A 14,769-nucleotide genomic window follows, 5' to 3' on the forward strand; every position below is an offset into this window, starting at 1 on the left:
TCGAAGCAAACTTGTGATGGGCAGCTTGAATAATCAAAGAAGTAAGTTCCTATTCCACCTACTCATTTATGGCCTTTCTTCTCTGCTCCTTTCTTCCTGTCCCCCCTGCAGAGCTGCTGTCAGCCTGCCACGAGCTCCGGTGCCGCTATGGCTGCGTCATGACTAGAAACGGCACCTTCTGTTTCTGCGCTGACGGCTTTGAGGTTGGGGAGGACGGGACGAGCTGCAGAGGTAGGATCCTGCACCGCTGGTGGGGCCTCCTGCCATGGAGCGCTCCCCCCTTTTCCTCCCTCCTCTCCGTGCAAGTCTCTCCTTTTGCCCTCGGCCACACTTCTTTCAGTTGAATAAGCAGGAGCTGCTGCCTATATGAGAACCATCTGGGCCTCATGCACAGCACAGACACACACACATCCTTACACATGTATACAAATACTTCGTGCTTTTTTTATGTTCTTCATGGTGTGGGGCACAGGACATGATTTTGCTACAGTTGCACTGAATTATTTGAATTCTGCACATAACTTGTGCGTAGAATTGCATAATTATGGAAAGGAAAAGTTTCACAAAGTGGGAGTGCTGCTGGAGTTTGATTCTGCTGGGGGAGGCGTGAGAAAGCGCTGTTACAGCGCAGCGCATTGCTTATAAAAGTAATTATACCTGAGGTGCCAGAGTGAGAAAGCGCCGTTACAGCGCAGCGCATTGCTTATAAAAGTAATTATACCTGAGGTGCCAGAGTGAGGCCGCACTAAGTATACTTTATGTATTTGGGTCATGTTTGAGCACCTAATTTGTTACAAATGACTCTCTTCCTGTTTTCCATAAGATCATGATGAATGTGCCATGTATGGAGCATGCAGCCAAACCTGCACCAACACCTACGGGTCATACAGATGCAGCTGCACAGAAGGGTACATCCTGCAGCCCAACAGGATATCGTGCAAAGCCAAACAAGGTGAGTGGCACGCTTGCATCATAATTAGCACAGCGTACGCGTTCTGTCTCGTTCAGACGTGGAATCCCGGCTTATGGTCTCCTCGCTTTTCACAAGAACTGGTAGCGCAAGATTAATGGGACTGAGCGATGACCACATCCATCACCACACAGGGACGGCTGGATGTGGTCAACCCAGGATAATGATCAAATTAATGAGCATGAGATTTTAAGTGGGCGCAGTCTGGAGTATTTTGTGCAGAGACAATACCTGACATCACCGTGATTTATGTTAATGCCCGATGCTGCTAACAAATCTGCCCCAGTGAGGAAAGCAAGCTACTTATTGTAGAAATTAGACAAATCAAAGAGTTATTGTGTTTTGGTGAGTGCGGTGTGTAAATAGTCCTGAGTTGTGTAGTTTACACGTCCGTGCCCGTGTTTTTTAGGGTTGTTGCCACTTTGGCGCATATGGGTTGAAAATAGCTGGAGGCCCAACACGTCTTGTTGGGGAGACGCCGCTGGTGCAGCTTTTAATCACGGTGACTGGTGTCCTACCAAGAATAAACTGAATATGATTACCCATAAACTTAACTGAACCCAATGCTCACATGCATTAATATTAATTTAGCAGAGAGCAATAGTGGTACAAGGATAACTATGGGGTTACCATTAGTTGTAAAAGCTCATGAATATAAATTCCTGATAGAGCTCTCAGAGGCCAGGAGATGAGGAGCAGCAGGGTATGAAAAACATATTAACGCAGCGAGTGTAAGATTGAAGTCGGGACTCTGAAGCGCACATTTTTCTTTTTAGGGATTTAATCTCGGTTTAATCTCTGCTTTGACTCTGACTTCAGTGAGTTTTACTTTCTCCTAACATAAATGTGACGACACCCGTATGCTCTTCGTTTCTACTCGATTACAAATGTTTGAAGTGCAAATATGATGTTGAAAACATCTTTATTTAATATATGCAAAATACAGTTATCAGTACTTTCTGTAGATGATAGTTGAACCTGTTAAAGACATTTAGTGTCACGTGGTTGTGTCAGATGTAACCCTGGTGTATCGGATATGTTTGGTTGTTTAACCTCAATGTTGTGTGAACATGAGCTGTGATTGGACACCGCCGCCTGTGTCAGGATTGGCTTTACCTCGTCATTAAGTTAAAGAAAACATCCACAGGGCGCCTGGTGTCACAGTGCTGTGTGTGTTTTAGTTACATTCTCTCATTATTGTTATTCGTGGGTTTTGGTTCTGCTTGTGTTACATTTTTAGTCCTTGGATTTTGGTTTCTCTTACTTTTCCTTTCTGGTGTTCCTCGTTTCGTCTCCTTGTTCCCTTCATCTTCCCACTCAGTCGTGTCTCTGTCTCAGTGTCTGCATCTTTGTGATTGTCTCGTGTTTCCTGTTTTACTTTGAAAGTCTGTGTCCTATGTCAGTGCATCTAGTTTTGCTTCCTCTTGTCTCATTATGTGTGATTAGTCCAGCTGTGTTTCCTTCCTGTTTCCCTCATTACTTCCTTGTATATTTAAGCCCTGTGTTTTCCTTCGCCCACTTCCATGTGCTGTGTGTTTCCTCTGTGGTCCTTGTTATCCTTGCACCCAGTTTCTAGTTTCCTAGTGTCTTTGTTCTCGTCCTTAGTTTCTAGTTTTCTGCTTTTGGATGTTTTTGCTACGGCGTAATAAAGCTGCCTGTTTGAGTTCATCCTTTGGCTCCTACATCCTGTAACCTGACACCTAGTTTATGTCAAAATGTAGTTTGTTGTTTTGGTTTATGAGCTTCAGCTGCGTGCGTTGTATATGAGTGCAGACTTGTATATAGTTAAACATGTATGGATTATATACTGTTGAATTCTGAATATTGATTTGTAAATAATGGAATTTGAACAGACAAAGTATGAACGTCATCCTGCTGCTTTTCCAGCATAAACATTGTGCAGACATTATATTCATGAAAACTTTTCTTTTCTCTTGTTTCATGTTTGAAATAAAACGATTCTAATTCCTTATAATAACTTTGACATTTATCTTTTCCCATGATACATGTTTGTAGCCTCGCATGGTCAAAGTCTCATCTACCCCCCAGTGTGGGAGAAAAACGCTTGTCCCTGCGTCACGCACCAGCAGTTATTTGAGTGGACATTCTGATTTATTACCTATATTAGGAGGGCAGCCCTTGACTTGAACTTGTGCTGAAGATTGGGATAAATAAGGGCCCTTTCAGGGGGTGAACCTGATGTCAGAGACTGTGCACGCTCAATTAAGCCCATAAAGAGGCTTATTTCAGTTCCACCACCGCAGATCTCGTTCCACGAGTCCAGGCGGGAGTGTGTGCTGGTGAACACTCACATGTCATATCTGCGTTTCCTGTTATTTGAGCTTCAAGAAATCTGTCCTGAAAGTGTTTCCTGCTGTTTGTTTGTGCAGTGGTGGAATTAGAAATATTGTGCGTGTTTGCCTTGGTTGGGTTAACACTGAACAGACAGTAAACTTTCCGATGGTCTTTCCGCTCATATATTTTGCATATCACGCTGTTTTTAAGGGAAACTTTACTGAGCTAGCAGAATAGCTTTGCTGAGTCATCCCACGATAAGATTTATGTATGTTTATTTCAGATCCTGGCGACAGCCGGCCAGCGCTTCTCATCGGTGGCTCAGATCGCATCATCGTCACCCATCTAAATGGAAGCGGCCTTCAGCCGCTCAGGTCCTTGAGGACAAATGGGACGCTGGCTCTGGATTTCCAGCAGAACCAGGAAAGTGTGTGCTGGGTGCTGTCTTCAGAGTCCTCTGGGCAGCTCCGCTGTGCTGTGACAAGGAGCCTGCGTGGATTCACACGGGAACAGGAAATACGAACTCAACAAAGTTTGCAGCGTATGTTTATATCAGGTCCTTCTTTTGTTCATTTTTCTGATAAACAGCCGTCTAACCACACGAATAAAAGGTATTCCTGCCTGTGGCGAGCATCATCCGGGGCTCACGCACACAGGCTCACGCTTCTTTGTTTTCTCATTGTACTTTGCTCTCTCCCTCTCTCTCTTACCTGCGAGCTGTCTCGCTCTATCTCCTCATTATCACCGAGGCTTACGACAGGTTAGCCTCAGCAGTTTTGGAATTCATCTTTATCCTGCAATCGCCATTCAGGCCTGCGAGCTGCGCTCGCTGCGCTCGCTGCGCTCGCTGCGCTCGCTGCGCTCGCTGCGCTGCTTCAGAAGTGCTACCTTTTTCTGCTCTAGTAAAGATTCCCATGAATTATAGCCCATTTCATAACAAATGTGCTCGATTTTCATTTGTTAAAGTCTCATAGAAACCTGCAAGCTAATCAGAATTATTAATGGCCATGGTATCTTTTAAAAGGGCACTGGAACAACTGCACAAATAAAGATTTAGTTTATTCATCATGAGTAGCAGAGTTTGCCTTTGCCGTCAGGAAACTGTTCACAGAATCTTAACAACAACATTGCTGTCAGTTTGATCTCAGCTCGGACGTGGAGAAAACGTCTTTAATGCAAATACTGCAGGGTTGCTGCAGTAATATTTCTGCAGGGTCATTGGACATGAGTGGCGACAGACCCTCTGTAAGGAAAAGTCGTCCCCCTCTAAATGTGTCCTTGCAAACAAAGCTTCATAACTTCAGATACTTTACAAACGTGCAAAGAAAGAACTCGTGCTTCGAGTTTAAAGCATCAAACTCTCCGCAAAGCCCCACAAACCTCATCAGCTCAGATCTGTGACTAAAGACTAAAAGTCGAGATAACCAGGCCACCCGCTGCTTCTGTTTCATCATTATTTTTGTCTCTTTGGTTGCCACGGAAACCTTATTTTATTTACATGGCATCTGTTCTACACGAGGATCTAACGCGTCTCCTTCTTTCCCGCTGCAGATGTGGAGCAGATGGCGATTGACTGGCTGACAGGAAACTTTTATTTTGTTGACCGCGTCACTGACAAGATCTTTGTCTGTGACAGCGGCGGGGACACGTGCGTTACCGTCCTACAGCTAGACCTGCTCAATCCTAAAGGCATAGCTCTGGATCCTCTCATGGGGTGAGTGCATACCTTCTCAGAAAGCCACCACGCAAGTCTCATTTATCACCGCGTGTCATTTTTCAGAGGAAAAAAATATCAGAGAGAGGACAAAAAATTACATTTCAGTGCTGATAACAAGAGATTTATCAGGAGGAGTATAAGAGGGCTACAATAAAGGGATTTAAATGATTTCCTGTCCTTCAGCTGAGCCATTTTCTCTGTGTGTAATTTGGTGAATAACTGGTGATGCTACTGTCTAGACATTCATTTGTATTCACTGATTTCACATCCCACAGAAGAACAGGCCCCAACAGGACTTTCATTACAGGATTTTTGTCTCTGAAGATCAACGAAAAAGCGCAGCACCAGTGGAAGAAAACATATTCCCACACTGCTCTCAGTGAAAACTGTAACATTTAGAGCGTGCGGCTGACAGTCTCAGTGATCACGATGTTGGAGAATTTATTATTTCTCGGGAGTTTCCTGTGTCAGCGTGCAGAACAAACACACACTGCATGGCCCAGCTGTACCAGCCGGTGAACCAATTATCAGCAACCCGGTCTCGCCAGGGAACAGCAAAGCTCCAGTATTTGTGACCAGTCAAAGCTAATTTTTCGATGTATACCCGTCCTGTTTTTGGCTGTTTGGCAGTAGAAACAATCGTCTGCGATCACGTCAAGCTGTCACGACAGACCTCGTAAGGCCGAGACAAAATGAACCTTTGACCTAACGTGTAATTCATTCACGCTGTTGTCACGTTGGGGATTTCTGCTTTATAATCCACGCTTATCCAGCACCTCTGTTTACGACCGTAAACCTCTCATCAAAATAATTAGCTGGTTTTTTAAAGGCAGGGAGAGTCGGCTGGCTGCAGCTCTTTGTTCTCGTTTGTGTTACAGTGAATACACTGCACTCCCTGTGATGTGCTCCAAGTCAGGCTGGCTCTTAAGTGGTTGTGCTGTAATCACACATGACTCGCATACACATATGAACCTTATTCTGTAGATATAGATGGATAGTGGTCTCGAGTCCGCTGCCCCACGAGGGAGCTGGTTTTGCAGGCTGCTGGATAGATGGACTCTCGGAGCCTTATTCCTGACTCTAATTGGTGAGAAATAGGTACAGCCTGAGAGAGGTCTGTCAGCCCAGAGCAATGGAGTGAAAACAAAAGAAATCAGGGAGGTGTTAGATAGCAGCGCAGCGTGAGGAGCAGTGTTTATAGAATATGCCCTGGTTTGGCACTCCGTCCCTCTGCATCCTTGCCTCTCTTGCTATTGGATAAGCATTTTAACTTGATGGACAGCCTTTTCTTCTTCTCTCTAAAAAGCTTTTCTGAGTTTGATGGATGGTATGGTTTGTTTATCAGCTAGAATTTTTATCAGCACTACAAAATTGAAGCGTCCTCTCCCACGAGTCCTATTTTAGTGTAGCGTGTATACCCGTGATGAAGAAGCGCTGCTGGCAAGTTTCCTCCCGAGCTTTGATATTATAAAATAATTAAAATCCTGCTGTTGCATCACACCGTCAGCCCCGTCCATGGAAGTAAAGTCTGCATTTATACATGCTAATAATTTGTTTGGAGGGGAGCAAAATTGTCGCCTGGAATCTGATTACTGACATTTTTATATTTTTGGGACTGTTTCAGTTTTGCAGGAACTTGGAAATAAAAAGATGCATTGATGGCACAAAAGATCACCAATGTTATTATGCTGATTTATCCTGTAAAAAATATTTCATTTATTATCTCTAAAGTCACGACTGGAACCCTGCTGATGGCGTTGCAGGAAGTCAGGAATCATCAAAGGTCAACAGGATCTATTTCTGGCAAATGTTTGTGCAAGATTTGTCGTACAAAAACAACGTTGAAGCCTTTAAGCCGTTGCCAGAGTCAAACACTGCAACGCTACTTTTTTTTGTATTTATTATAAATTAATTTTTTACAGAATTATGTTCAGAGCATTATTTTAAATTAAGCCTCCAGATTTTACACTCCTTCAAGTGCAAGAGGATCTGAAAGAAACCAGCCGTGTCCTGACGCTGCTGTAGTTTTGGCCGATACGCTGCTCATTGATTCTCCAGCTGTGAGGCTCCTGCCTTTATTCGCTGCCCCCGTGCTTTTTACTTTTTCACAGGTGCTCATTCCCAGAATCCAACAAGGATCTCATCATAGCTGCAGAATGCACAAATACAGCATCGGCTCCGTCCTAATCCTAGAAAGCAGACATTGATATGCCACGTGGAGGTGCACCTGTTTGGGGAGCTGGGTTTGCTGATGCCGGCAGTTTTTCAGCACAGCTTGGTCGAGGGTTCAAAGGGCAGCCCATCTCTCCTCTGGTTTGACTTGTGCAGATTAAGTCGGCTTCCCGTCGTTCTCTGGCTGGAGCTGGTTATCACTGGAAGCTGTTAGAGATCCATCCTCACAGAGTCCCAGCGAGGCAGCGGGGCAAGCCTTCCATATAAATGACTGAATGTGCATACCTGAGCAATTTTAAAAACTTTCAGAGCTGCAGTTACTTTTGCTGAAGAGCATTCCAGTTATTTCTGGTGATGTAATTTAGTACCTGTAGTAAGAATCAAATGACACTGTGTATAACACCTGTCCTCCCGTAGTTACTCTGGCTCCCTGTGTCTTTTTAGATTGATTTTGAAGCTGGCTTCTCACTGCATCACACATTGTCATTTTGTGTCTGCTCACATACCCCGAGGTCTGCTGCAGCTTTCTAAATGTCGCCAAAATTACCCAAAGAGAAATGGAAAATGCTGCTTTTATTACATTTGCCTCCAGGTTATGGGCTTGTATCAGAGAAGCAGTCTAACAAGTCATTTTTACAAGGCCTTCAAAGGCAGCGCGATGCTGTTTTTAAATCTTTTTTTCTTGTAATTAAAATTAATTCTGCGCTGATTTAATGCGTTCATGTGTTTTAACCTATTTGTACCATTTTTACTGTATTTGTATTTGATCAGATTGTTGTACTATTACATGAAACTCGATTACATATTTGCATGGGTTGGTGAATGTATTCATTTTGTACTTTATGTCCTTCCACAACATCTCTGTTGGATTAAGATCAGAACTTTGACTTGGATCTTCCAAAAAGTCACATTTTATGCTTGAATATTGTTTGCTTGAATGGATTTTCTGTTTGGCTTTCCTGCAAAACCCCGTCTGAGGGATTCAGTTATTGGATGAAATATGTTCGCATTTCTGTTTCCAAACTCTTGAGAAATCTCCTAATGTTGGCCAAGGACCTCAACTGGTTAGTTGCAATAGTAGTAACACTCAACAAGAGTGCGCGGTCGATGTTCGAGGGGGTGGATACAAAACTGCTGACGACTGCTTGAACGAACATTGGATTAGACTAAGATTGTTGGCAGTAAGGATCAAGTGTCACTCTGTCATACTGGGATAAATGCAACCAAACTACTAAAATGATGCACGGTCACATTGTGACTATGATGGTATCCTTTACCTCGTTTAATGATTTAACCCCCCCTCCCCTGCAGAATGCTCTTCTTCACTGACTATGGGAACGTGGCCAAGGTGGAGCGCTGTAACATGGACGGCACCAACCGGACCCAGCTGGTCGATTATAAAATCGAGCAGCCCACTGCTGTGGCGCTGGATGTGGTCAAGAAGCTGGTGTATTGGGCCGATGCCTACCTGGATTACATCGACGTGGTGGATTACCAGGGCAAGAACAGGCACACCGTTATCCACGGCAGCCAAGTGAGTGCCACTTTGCACAGATTTTTGCCTTCCACGGGCCGCACGTTGTGGACTAACGTGGGCTTTTCTTATCAGGATTTGGATCCACTTACAGGGTGTTCTTTGGTTAATGTTCCGATTCAGGGCACTGTGCTTTATCACTGTAAGGCAGGTGGCGTGTTCACTGCTTGTTGTTTTAATTCACTCTTCATTTTGGACAAAAGGGGCTTTTGTGTGGCGAATAAATGGTTTATTAAATTGAAGAAATTGAGTCACACGTGGGGCTGCCTTCCAAATGAGCGTGTCGGTAGTCTCACTCCTGCAGCACACTTTTGAGTCCTTTCATCACGAACGATGATTATTCATTAAAAGGTCCTTTCAGCCAACTTGGACTAGATACTCGGGCTTTATGAGGAAAGAAGAACATACACATCAAGCACCGTGTTCTGTATGCAGGTGTTCTTTGCATGATATTGCCTCATTCATTTGCTCGCGCCCTCATTAGACGGAGTATCTTCATGTCATTGCATTTGCATTACAAATGCAATGTTGCCGCTGTCTGTCTTTTCTGTAGCCCGTGTTTGGTCTTTAATGTCGTAGCCGCTCGCATCAGAAGATTCCCCACAGGTTTGCTCGCTGCATTATAATTTTAAAGCTCTTCATACTTGACAGTCAGGAGTTTCTAAACTTCCACAGAGTAAAATTTGTCATTTCAGAAAATATCTAAATATCCTCCGTTGTTCTCTGCTGTTGTGGTGAGCCGAGGAGATTACAGTTAGCTGCGCAGATCCACTTCTCTATATGAAGTTGACCCTGCTGGTATTTTCTGTGTTTTTCATACAGATGGTACTGAGTGCTTCCTGTGCTGTATAGGTGAGCTGCAAGCTCTTGAAGCAGTATGTGAGAGTTCCTTAAAAAAGCATCTCGTGTGAAAGTAGAGTGCTGAGGTCAAACTCCACAGGGGGAGACGGTTGAGTGGTTTGTTTTTTTATTTATTTCTTTATTCTGACGCGTGTTTCTTGGTGCCCCTGATGTCAAAGTGTGGGCCAGTGAGCTTAGGTGCACTTCCTGTGAACACAGCTCATCCAGCCATGTCGCTATGTGTGGGTGTCAGGCTGCTAAATGTAGCATGGAGGCTGCAGTATCAGGGCCAGCAGCCTCCCAGTGGAGTCAGGCTTTTGACTCTGCACGGGCTGCCAAACAGCCCCACAGCTATCGCCCGTCCCTCTCATGCAAGTCTTCCTTCATTCATTTTTATTATTCTTTTATTTTATTTTCATGTTGTGGTTTTGTGTGTTTCTGGTTTCATGAAAGATGAAAAAAAGGAATGTGGATCTTTCTTGTTTTTCAGGTGTCGTACATTTATTCATTAGCTGTGTTTGAGGACTACCTCTATGCTATCCACTCTGACCCTTCCAAAGGGAGTTCCTCTGCAGAGCTGCTGCAGATCCACAGGTTCAACATCACAGCAGACAGCAGGACGCTCGCCAGCCTGGGGAATTCTAAAGGACTGCGGGTTTATCATAAACTCACTCAGCCCAAAGGTAAAGGACAGTTTCTACATATTTGCAAGTATCTTTTATTTTCTGTCATATATTTGAGTAAAATACAAGCAAAAGTACTGACATTTCTCTTTCTCATTTCGTTCACAGTCAGAAGTCATGCGTGTGAAATGGATTCATACGGAAAGCCGGGCGGCTGTTCCCACATCTGCCTTCTGAGCGGCAGCTACAAGTCCAGGACCTGCCGCTGTCGTACGGGCTACAGCCTGGGCTTCGATGGAATGTCCTGTAAAAGTTAGTATAAGATCTGCTGCGGAGTCAAACTGTGTTTTATGAAGATGCTAATATTTTTGCAACCTCCCAGCCCCCAGTGTTTGTTATAGGATTAGACTTAAACCACTCTGTGGGATACTTGAGTTTGGAAACTGCAGTGGGAGAAGTTTGGTTTTGACAAAATACAGCAGCTGGCACATTTTCTCACAAGCTGGACATCACTTCCTCTTAGAGAGAAAGAACCGACACAGAATGTCAGAAATAGTTTCTCTATGTTATTTCAAAAACCAGTATCATTGTGGGGGCGGCTGTGGCGTCTCCTGATCTGAAGGTTGGTGGATCGATCCCTGGCTCTTCCAGTCCACGTGCTGAATTTTAGAACGCCGGGGTGAGGTGCTCATAACAAGCAGCTGCTGGGGATCTGTGCGGAGGTCGGCTCTGTCCTGGTGTTCCAGGTTATCCGTGTTACCTCTGAGCTAACAGCCTACCTTTTAATCTGTGCCAGCTGGCATAGGCTCCGCCCCAACCCAGCCAGCACCCCAAATTCAATAAGTGGAAGAAGACGGATGAAATATTATTAGAATACTTACTGTGAGCCGATTGGAGTCAAAGTTAAAGAGCACAGATCTAAAAGGTTTTCTCTGGCAGTTTTTCTAATTGAAAAGAATCTGAACTAATGTCAGCCAAGGATCTTCTGCTCATGTACCATATTAGAGCCAAGCATATGCCACGCATGCACGGCCTTCGCCCGACAGCGATGACGATCACAGCGAATGGTGAATACACACCCGCTTGAGAGTAATGTTCTGCTATCGACCTGTCGCGAGTCTGACTGACTGTTGCAATAATGAGGTTTTAAGTTTGTCTGCATTTGTCGGCCAGTCTGATCAATCGCTGGACATTGTGTAGTTGACAATAAAAGCAGGGGATCAAATTGATGACACAATTTTAGGGCCCGCCACATTTCGATCGAGGTAACGAAGCATCGGGAGGCAAAGCGTGACACGTTTGATTTATGCCCCCCTCATAGATGTTCTGATGACACTATCTCTTTTTGCTCGTGCTTTCCATCTCCCTAAGCATAATGAGATTTAGTGTTAAATGGTAGTCCTTGTTCAAAGAGCAGTCACAGTGGGGTTTGATATCTGGGTCTCTTGCAATGCTTAATTGTCTCCTGGGTAGTTGGTATCTCCCCCACGAAATGATAAATTGGAGTGAGACATGTGTGGTCCTCACCCTCAGCATCCTAGTCTCCTGGGTAGGGGCTAAGAGTGAGGAGAGGTCTGCTTCTTTCAATGGAAGCCCTCCTTCATTCCTCCCTTTGCGTCTCCAGAGGATCCCAAAGGGTTCGAGAACATAAAGTCCCCTGAGCGGCAGGCGAGGAGCTGCCTCAGCTTTCCGGGCCTTTCCGTTTGCCTTTCTGCTCAGGCGTGTTTTTTTTAGTTCAGAAACAGCGCAGGGTAAGTATTGCAATTGTCTGTTTGCTCAAGCATTTTTCTTCTCTTACGCTAAAGGCAGCTTCGTAGCAGGGCTGTGATTGAGGGGGGAGAGTATAGTCATTGGCACTGATTACTGGCTCCATTAGGGTAAATGAATGGCCCAGGCTCTGGCAAACATATGAGAACAATGTGGCCAGTAAGAGGGTTTAATGCTAGGATCAGCACTGATGAATTACACCAATTAATTGACAATAACAGTAAAAAAAAGGGCGCTGTCCTTTCTTGCTTTGTAGAGCCCAAAAACGATATCTTCCTGTTCTACGGTAAGGGGCGTCCGGGAGTCATCCGAGGCCTGGACATGAACATCAAGTCCAGTGACGAGCACATGGTGCCGATCGAAGACCTGGTCAACCCTCGAGCCATCGACTACCACGCAGAGCTGGGACACGTCTACTTTGCTGACACCACCAGCTTCCTGATTGGGCGGCAAAAAATAGATGGAAGCAGCAGAGAGACTATACTGAAAGATGGTGCGTCCGAGTGCAGTCATGTTACATTTAACACACTCCAACAGCCTAAAATGTACATTTGTTACACTTTGTATAACACTAACCCCAAAGTTCTTTAATGATGTGACAACATTTATAAAACATTTGATGTCTTTTATAAATCCTGCTGAGCTGTGTGTATAGATAAGGATGTGGCATATATTTGATAGTTCTGTTGAATTCTTTTGTTGTAGAACTTGACAACGTTGAAGGAATCTCAGTGGATTGGATTGGGAATAACTTGTATTGGACCAACGATGGGTACAGGAAGACGATCAGTGTTGCCAGGCTGGACAGAGCTTCCCAGACCAGGAAGACTTTGCTGGAAGGCAATATGTCTCACCCCCGGGCCATTGTGGTGGATCCTCTGAACAGGTCAGAAAAATAATATTACACGAGCAGAATTCAGTGGCAGAAATAGTTTGTTGGTCCTGTGCAGGTGCAGGTATGGCTAAGCATCAGTTAGATGCAGACAGGCTATAATGCTGGAAAACATTACCAAAACAGCACGTGCGTGGTGTGTGCTCCATTTTTTACGCCCTGACAGAAAGTGAGGAAAGCAATTATCTTGCCTCTCTCACTCACATCACTAAATGGACTTTAAACAACTTCGGAGGTAAAAATGTTACGCTTTTTATTGCCTCGCTAGTGTGTTGTACAGAATTTAAATTGCCATCAGATTTTAGACCTGGTTGGTAAAATTCAAATAACGAATGAATGTCCGCGCCCTGTTTTATTTGTTGTATGTCTGTGAAGCTTCTCAGTCATCCAGGTCATCGTAGTCTAAGGCGCTTGTAAAGAAAAGCGTCTGGACTTCTTTAAGTTGCTTGAAGACGTTTCATCTCTCATCCGAGAAGCTTCTTCAGTTCTAAGGTCAAATGGTGGAGAGTCCCAGACTTAAGTCCTAGGGGAGTGTCCCCCCAAGGGGGTCATGAACCCCTTGTTGATCCTCTACCTAATCACACGAGCCAAGGTGTGAAAATCAGCCAAGGTTTCGGGTGAACCCACCTAGCCCCACCCTATCATGTGATTTCCTGAGGTCAGGTGGCGTCTGGGAAGGTTCTCAGAACTAGATTATAGATGGCAGACAGTTGATGTCATAAGCCCCGCCCCTCTGTTCAAAGATGGCCATTCTCAGTGGACATAGATGCTTCTTTCACTTCTCTTTCAAACCATCTGTCTTCTATGTCCTAAATGTGAATATTGGTGTCCTCAAATTTGTTGTTGTTTGTTTTTGATTAATTAAATGGTTTTGAAGAATTGGCAGGATACTGTGGAGAGTTTCGCCTTTAACCTTTGCCCAAAGTAATATTTCATGTAGGCCCCTAAATTGTGGGAAAACAATACTTCAGTGAGAAAAATGTTGGGATTGTTATCAAGGTGTTTGTAAGAGGCTGAGGGACATTAGGTAATGTGCAATAACCTGATTTAAATGACATCTCCGTTCCTTGTGAGGCCCATCCGATGGATATTTGAGTCTGATGCTGACACGGTTTTTTCAGTGTTCAGTCTCAGTATACTCGTTTTATATCTAGGTTACTGTATACTGTATGTTTGAACTGCATGGAAAGGAAAACCATGCATTTTACAAGCTCATTAGCAGCTTACTGTGAAGGCACCACTGTGTGCATAGCTGCAATGCTGCAGTGTATGTGCTGCAGAAACTGGTGACATTATATAAACCAATAAAGCAGAGAGATATAGCTGCTCTTATTAAACCATCTCTGATTTCTTTGGCTCATGCTTTTACATCAGCCCATATATGGCAGCACATATGCTGACACACCGCATGTGAGATGCTACTTTCTCGCACTAGCATGAATTCCCAAAGTTTCTTAAACTATTACTTTGCAGAAAGTGTTGGAAACAGTTTGCTTTAGCAGACATCTCCTGTGATTGATGATAACATATGAATAATTTTCATCAGCACGATTAAACTGACAGAACATCTGTTTTTCTGAAAGCCCCTTGTGCAGCCTTTAACTCACTCATCTCGTTCCAAGAACGACACCAAGCAGCTCATTAGCCACAATTAAACCATTTAATAGCTAATTCTGTGGAGTTCTCCACAGAATGTGGGGCAGGGATAGCTCAGTAGGTAAAGTGGTCGCCCCATGATCGGAAGGTCGGCGGTTCGAATCCACTTAACGGCTACCCTGAGGTACCCCTGAGCAAGGTACCGTCCCTACACACTGCTCCCCGGGTGCCTGCTTAGTGGGCTGCCCACTGCTTCACTGAGTGAATGGGTCAAATGCAGAGAAAAACAAGTAATTTCCCCATGGGGATCAATAAAGTATCCATTATTATTATTATTCTCAGGGACAATCTTATAAGCATTTC

At 44.3% G+C, this 14,769-nt stretch overlaps 1 protein-coding gene across 1 annotated transcript in view; it reads left to right on the forward strand.

The window, feature by feature from the left end:
• lrp1bb (low density lipoprotein receptor-related protein 1Bb) overlaps positions 1–14,769 on the forward strand; it is a 276,779-nt gene that overhangs the window by 115,200 nt on the left and 146,810 nt on the right. Inside the window, exons 4-12 of the mRNA XM_086266712.1 lie at positions 112–231; positions 824–952; positions 3,549–3,806; positions 4,817–4,979; positions 8,466–8,688; positions 10,019–10,211; positions 10,320–10,463; positions 12,175–12,411; positions 12,624–12,804. Of these exons, the coding sequence (XP_086122838.1) occupies positions 112–231; positions 824–952; positions 3,549–3,806; positions 4,817–4,979; positions 8,466–8,688; positions 10,019–10,211; positions 10,320–10,463; positions 12,175–12,411; positions 12,624–12,804 (1,648 nt within the window). The remainder of the gene's footprint in view (positions 1–111; positions 232–823; positions 953–3,548; positions 3,807–4,816; positions 4,980–8,465; positions 8,689–10,018; positions 10,212–10,319; positions 10,464–12,174; positions 12,412–12,623; positions 12,805–14,769) is intronic.

Source organism: Aulonocara sp. 'chitande type north' Nkhata Bay, linkage group LG16, assembly GCF_057382095.1.
Source record: "Aulonocara sp. 'chitande type north' Nkhata Bay isolate Kocher_YH1m ecotype deep benthic linkage group LG16, A_spYH_male_GT1.1, whole genome shotgun sequence".
Classification (NCBI taxonomy): domain Eukaryota; kingdom Metazoa; phylum Chordata; class Actinopteri; order Cichliformes; family Cichlidae; genus Aulonocara; species Aulonocara sp. 'chitande type north' Nkhata Bay.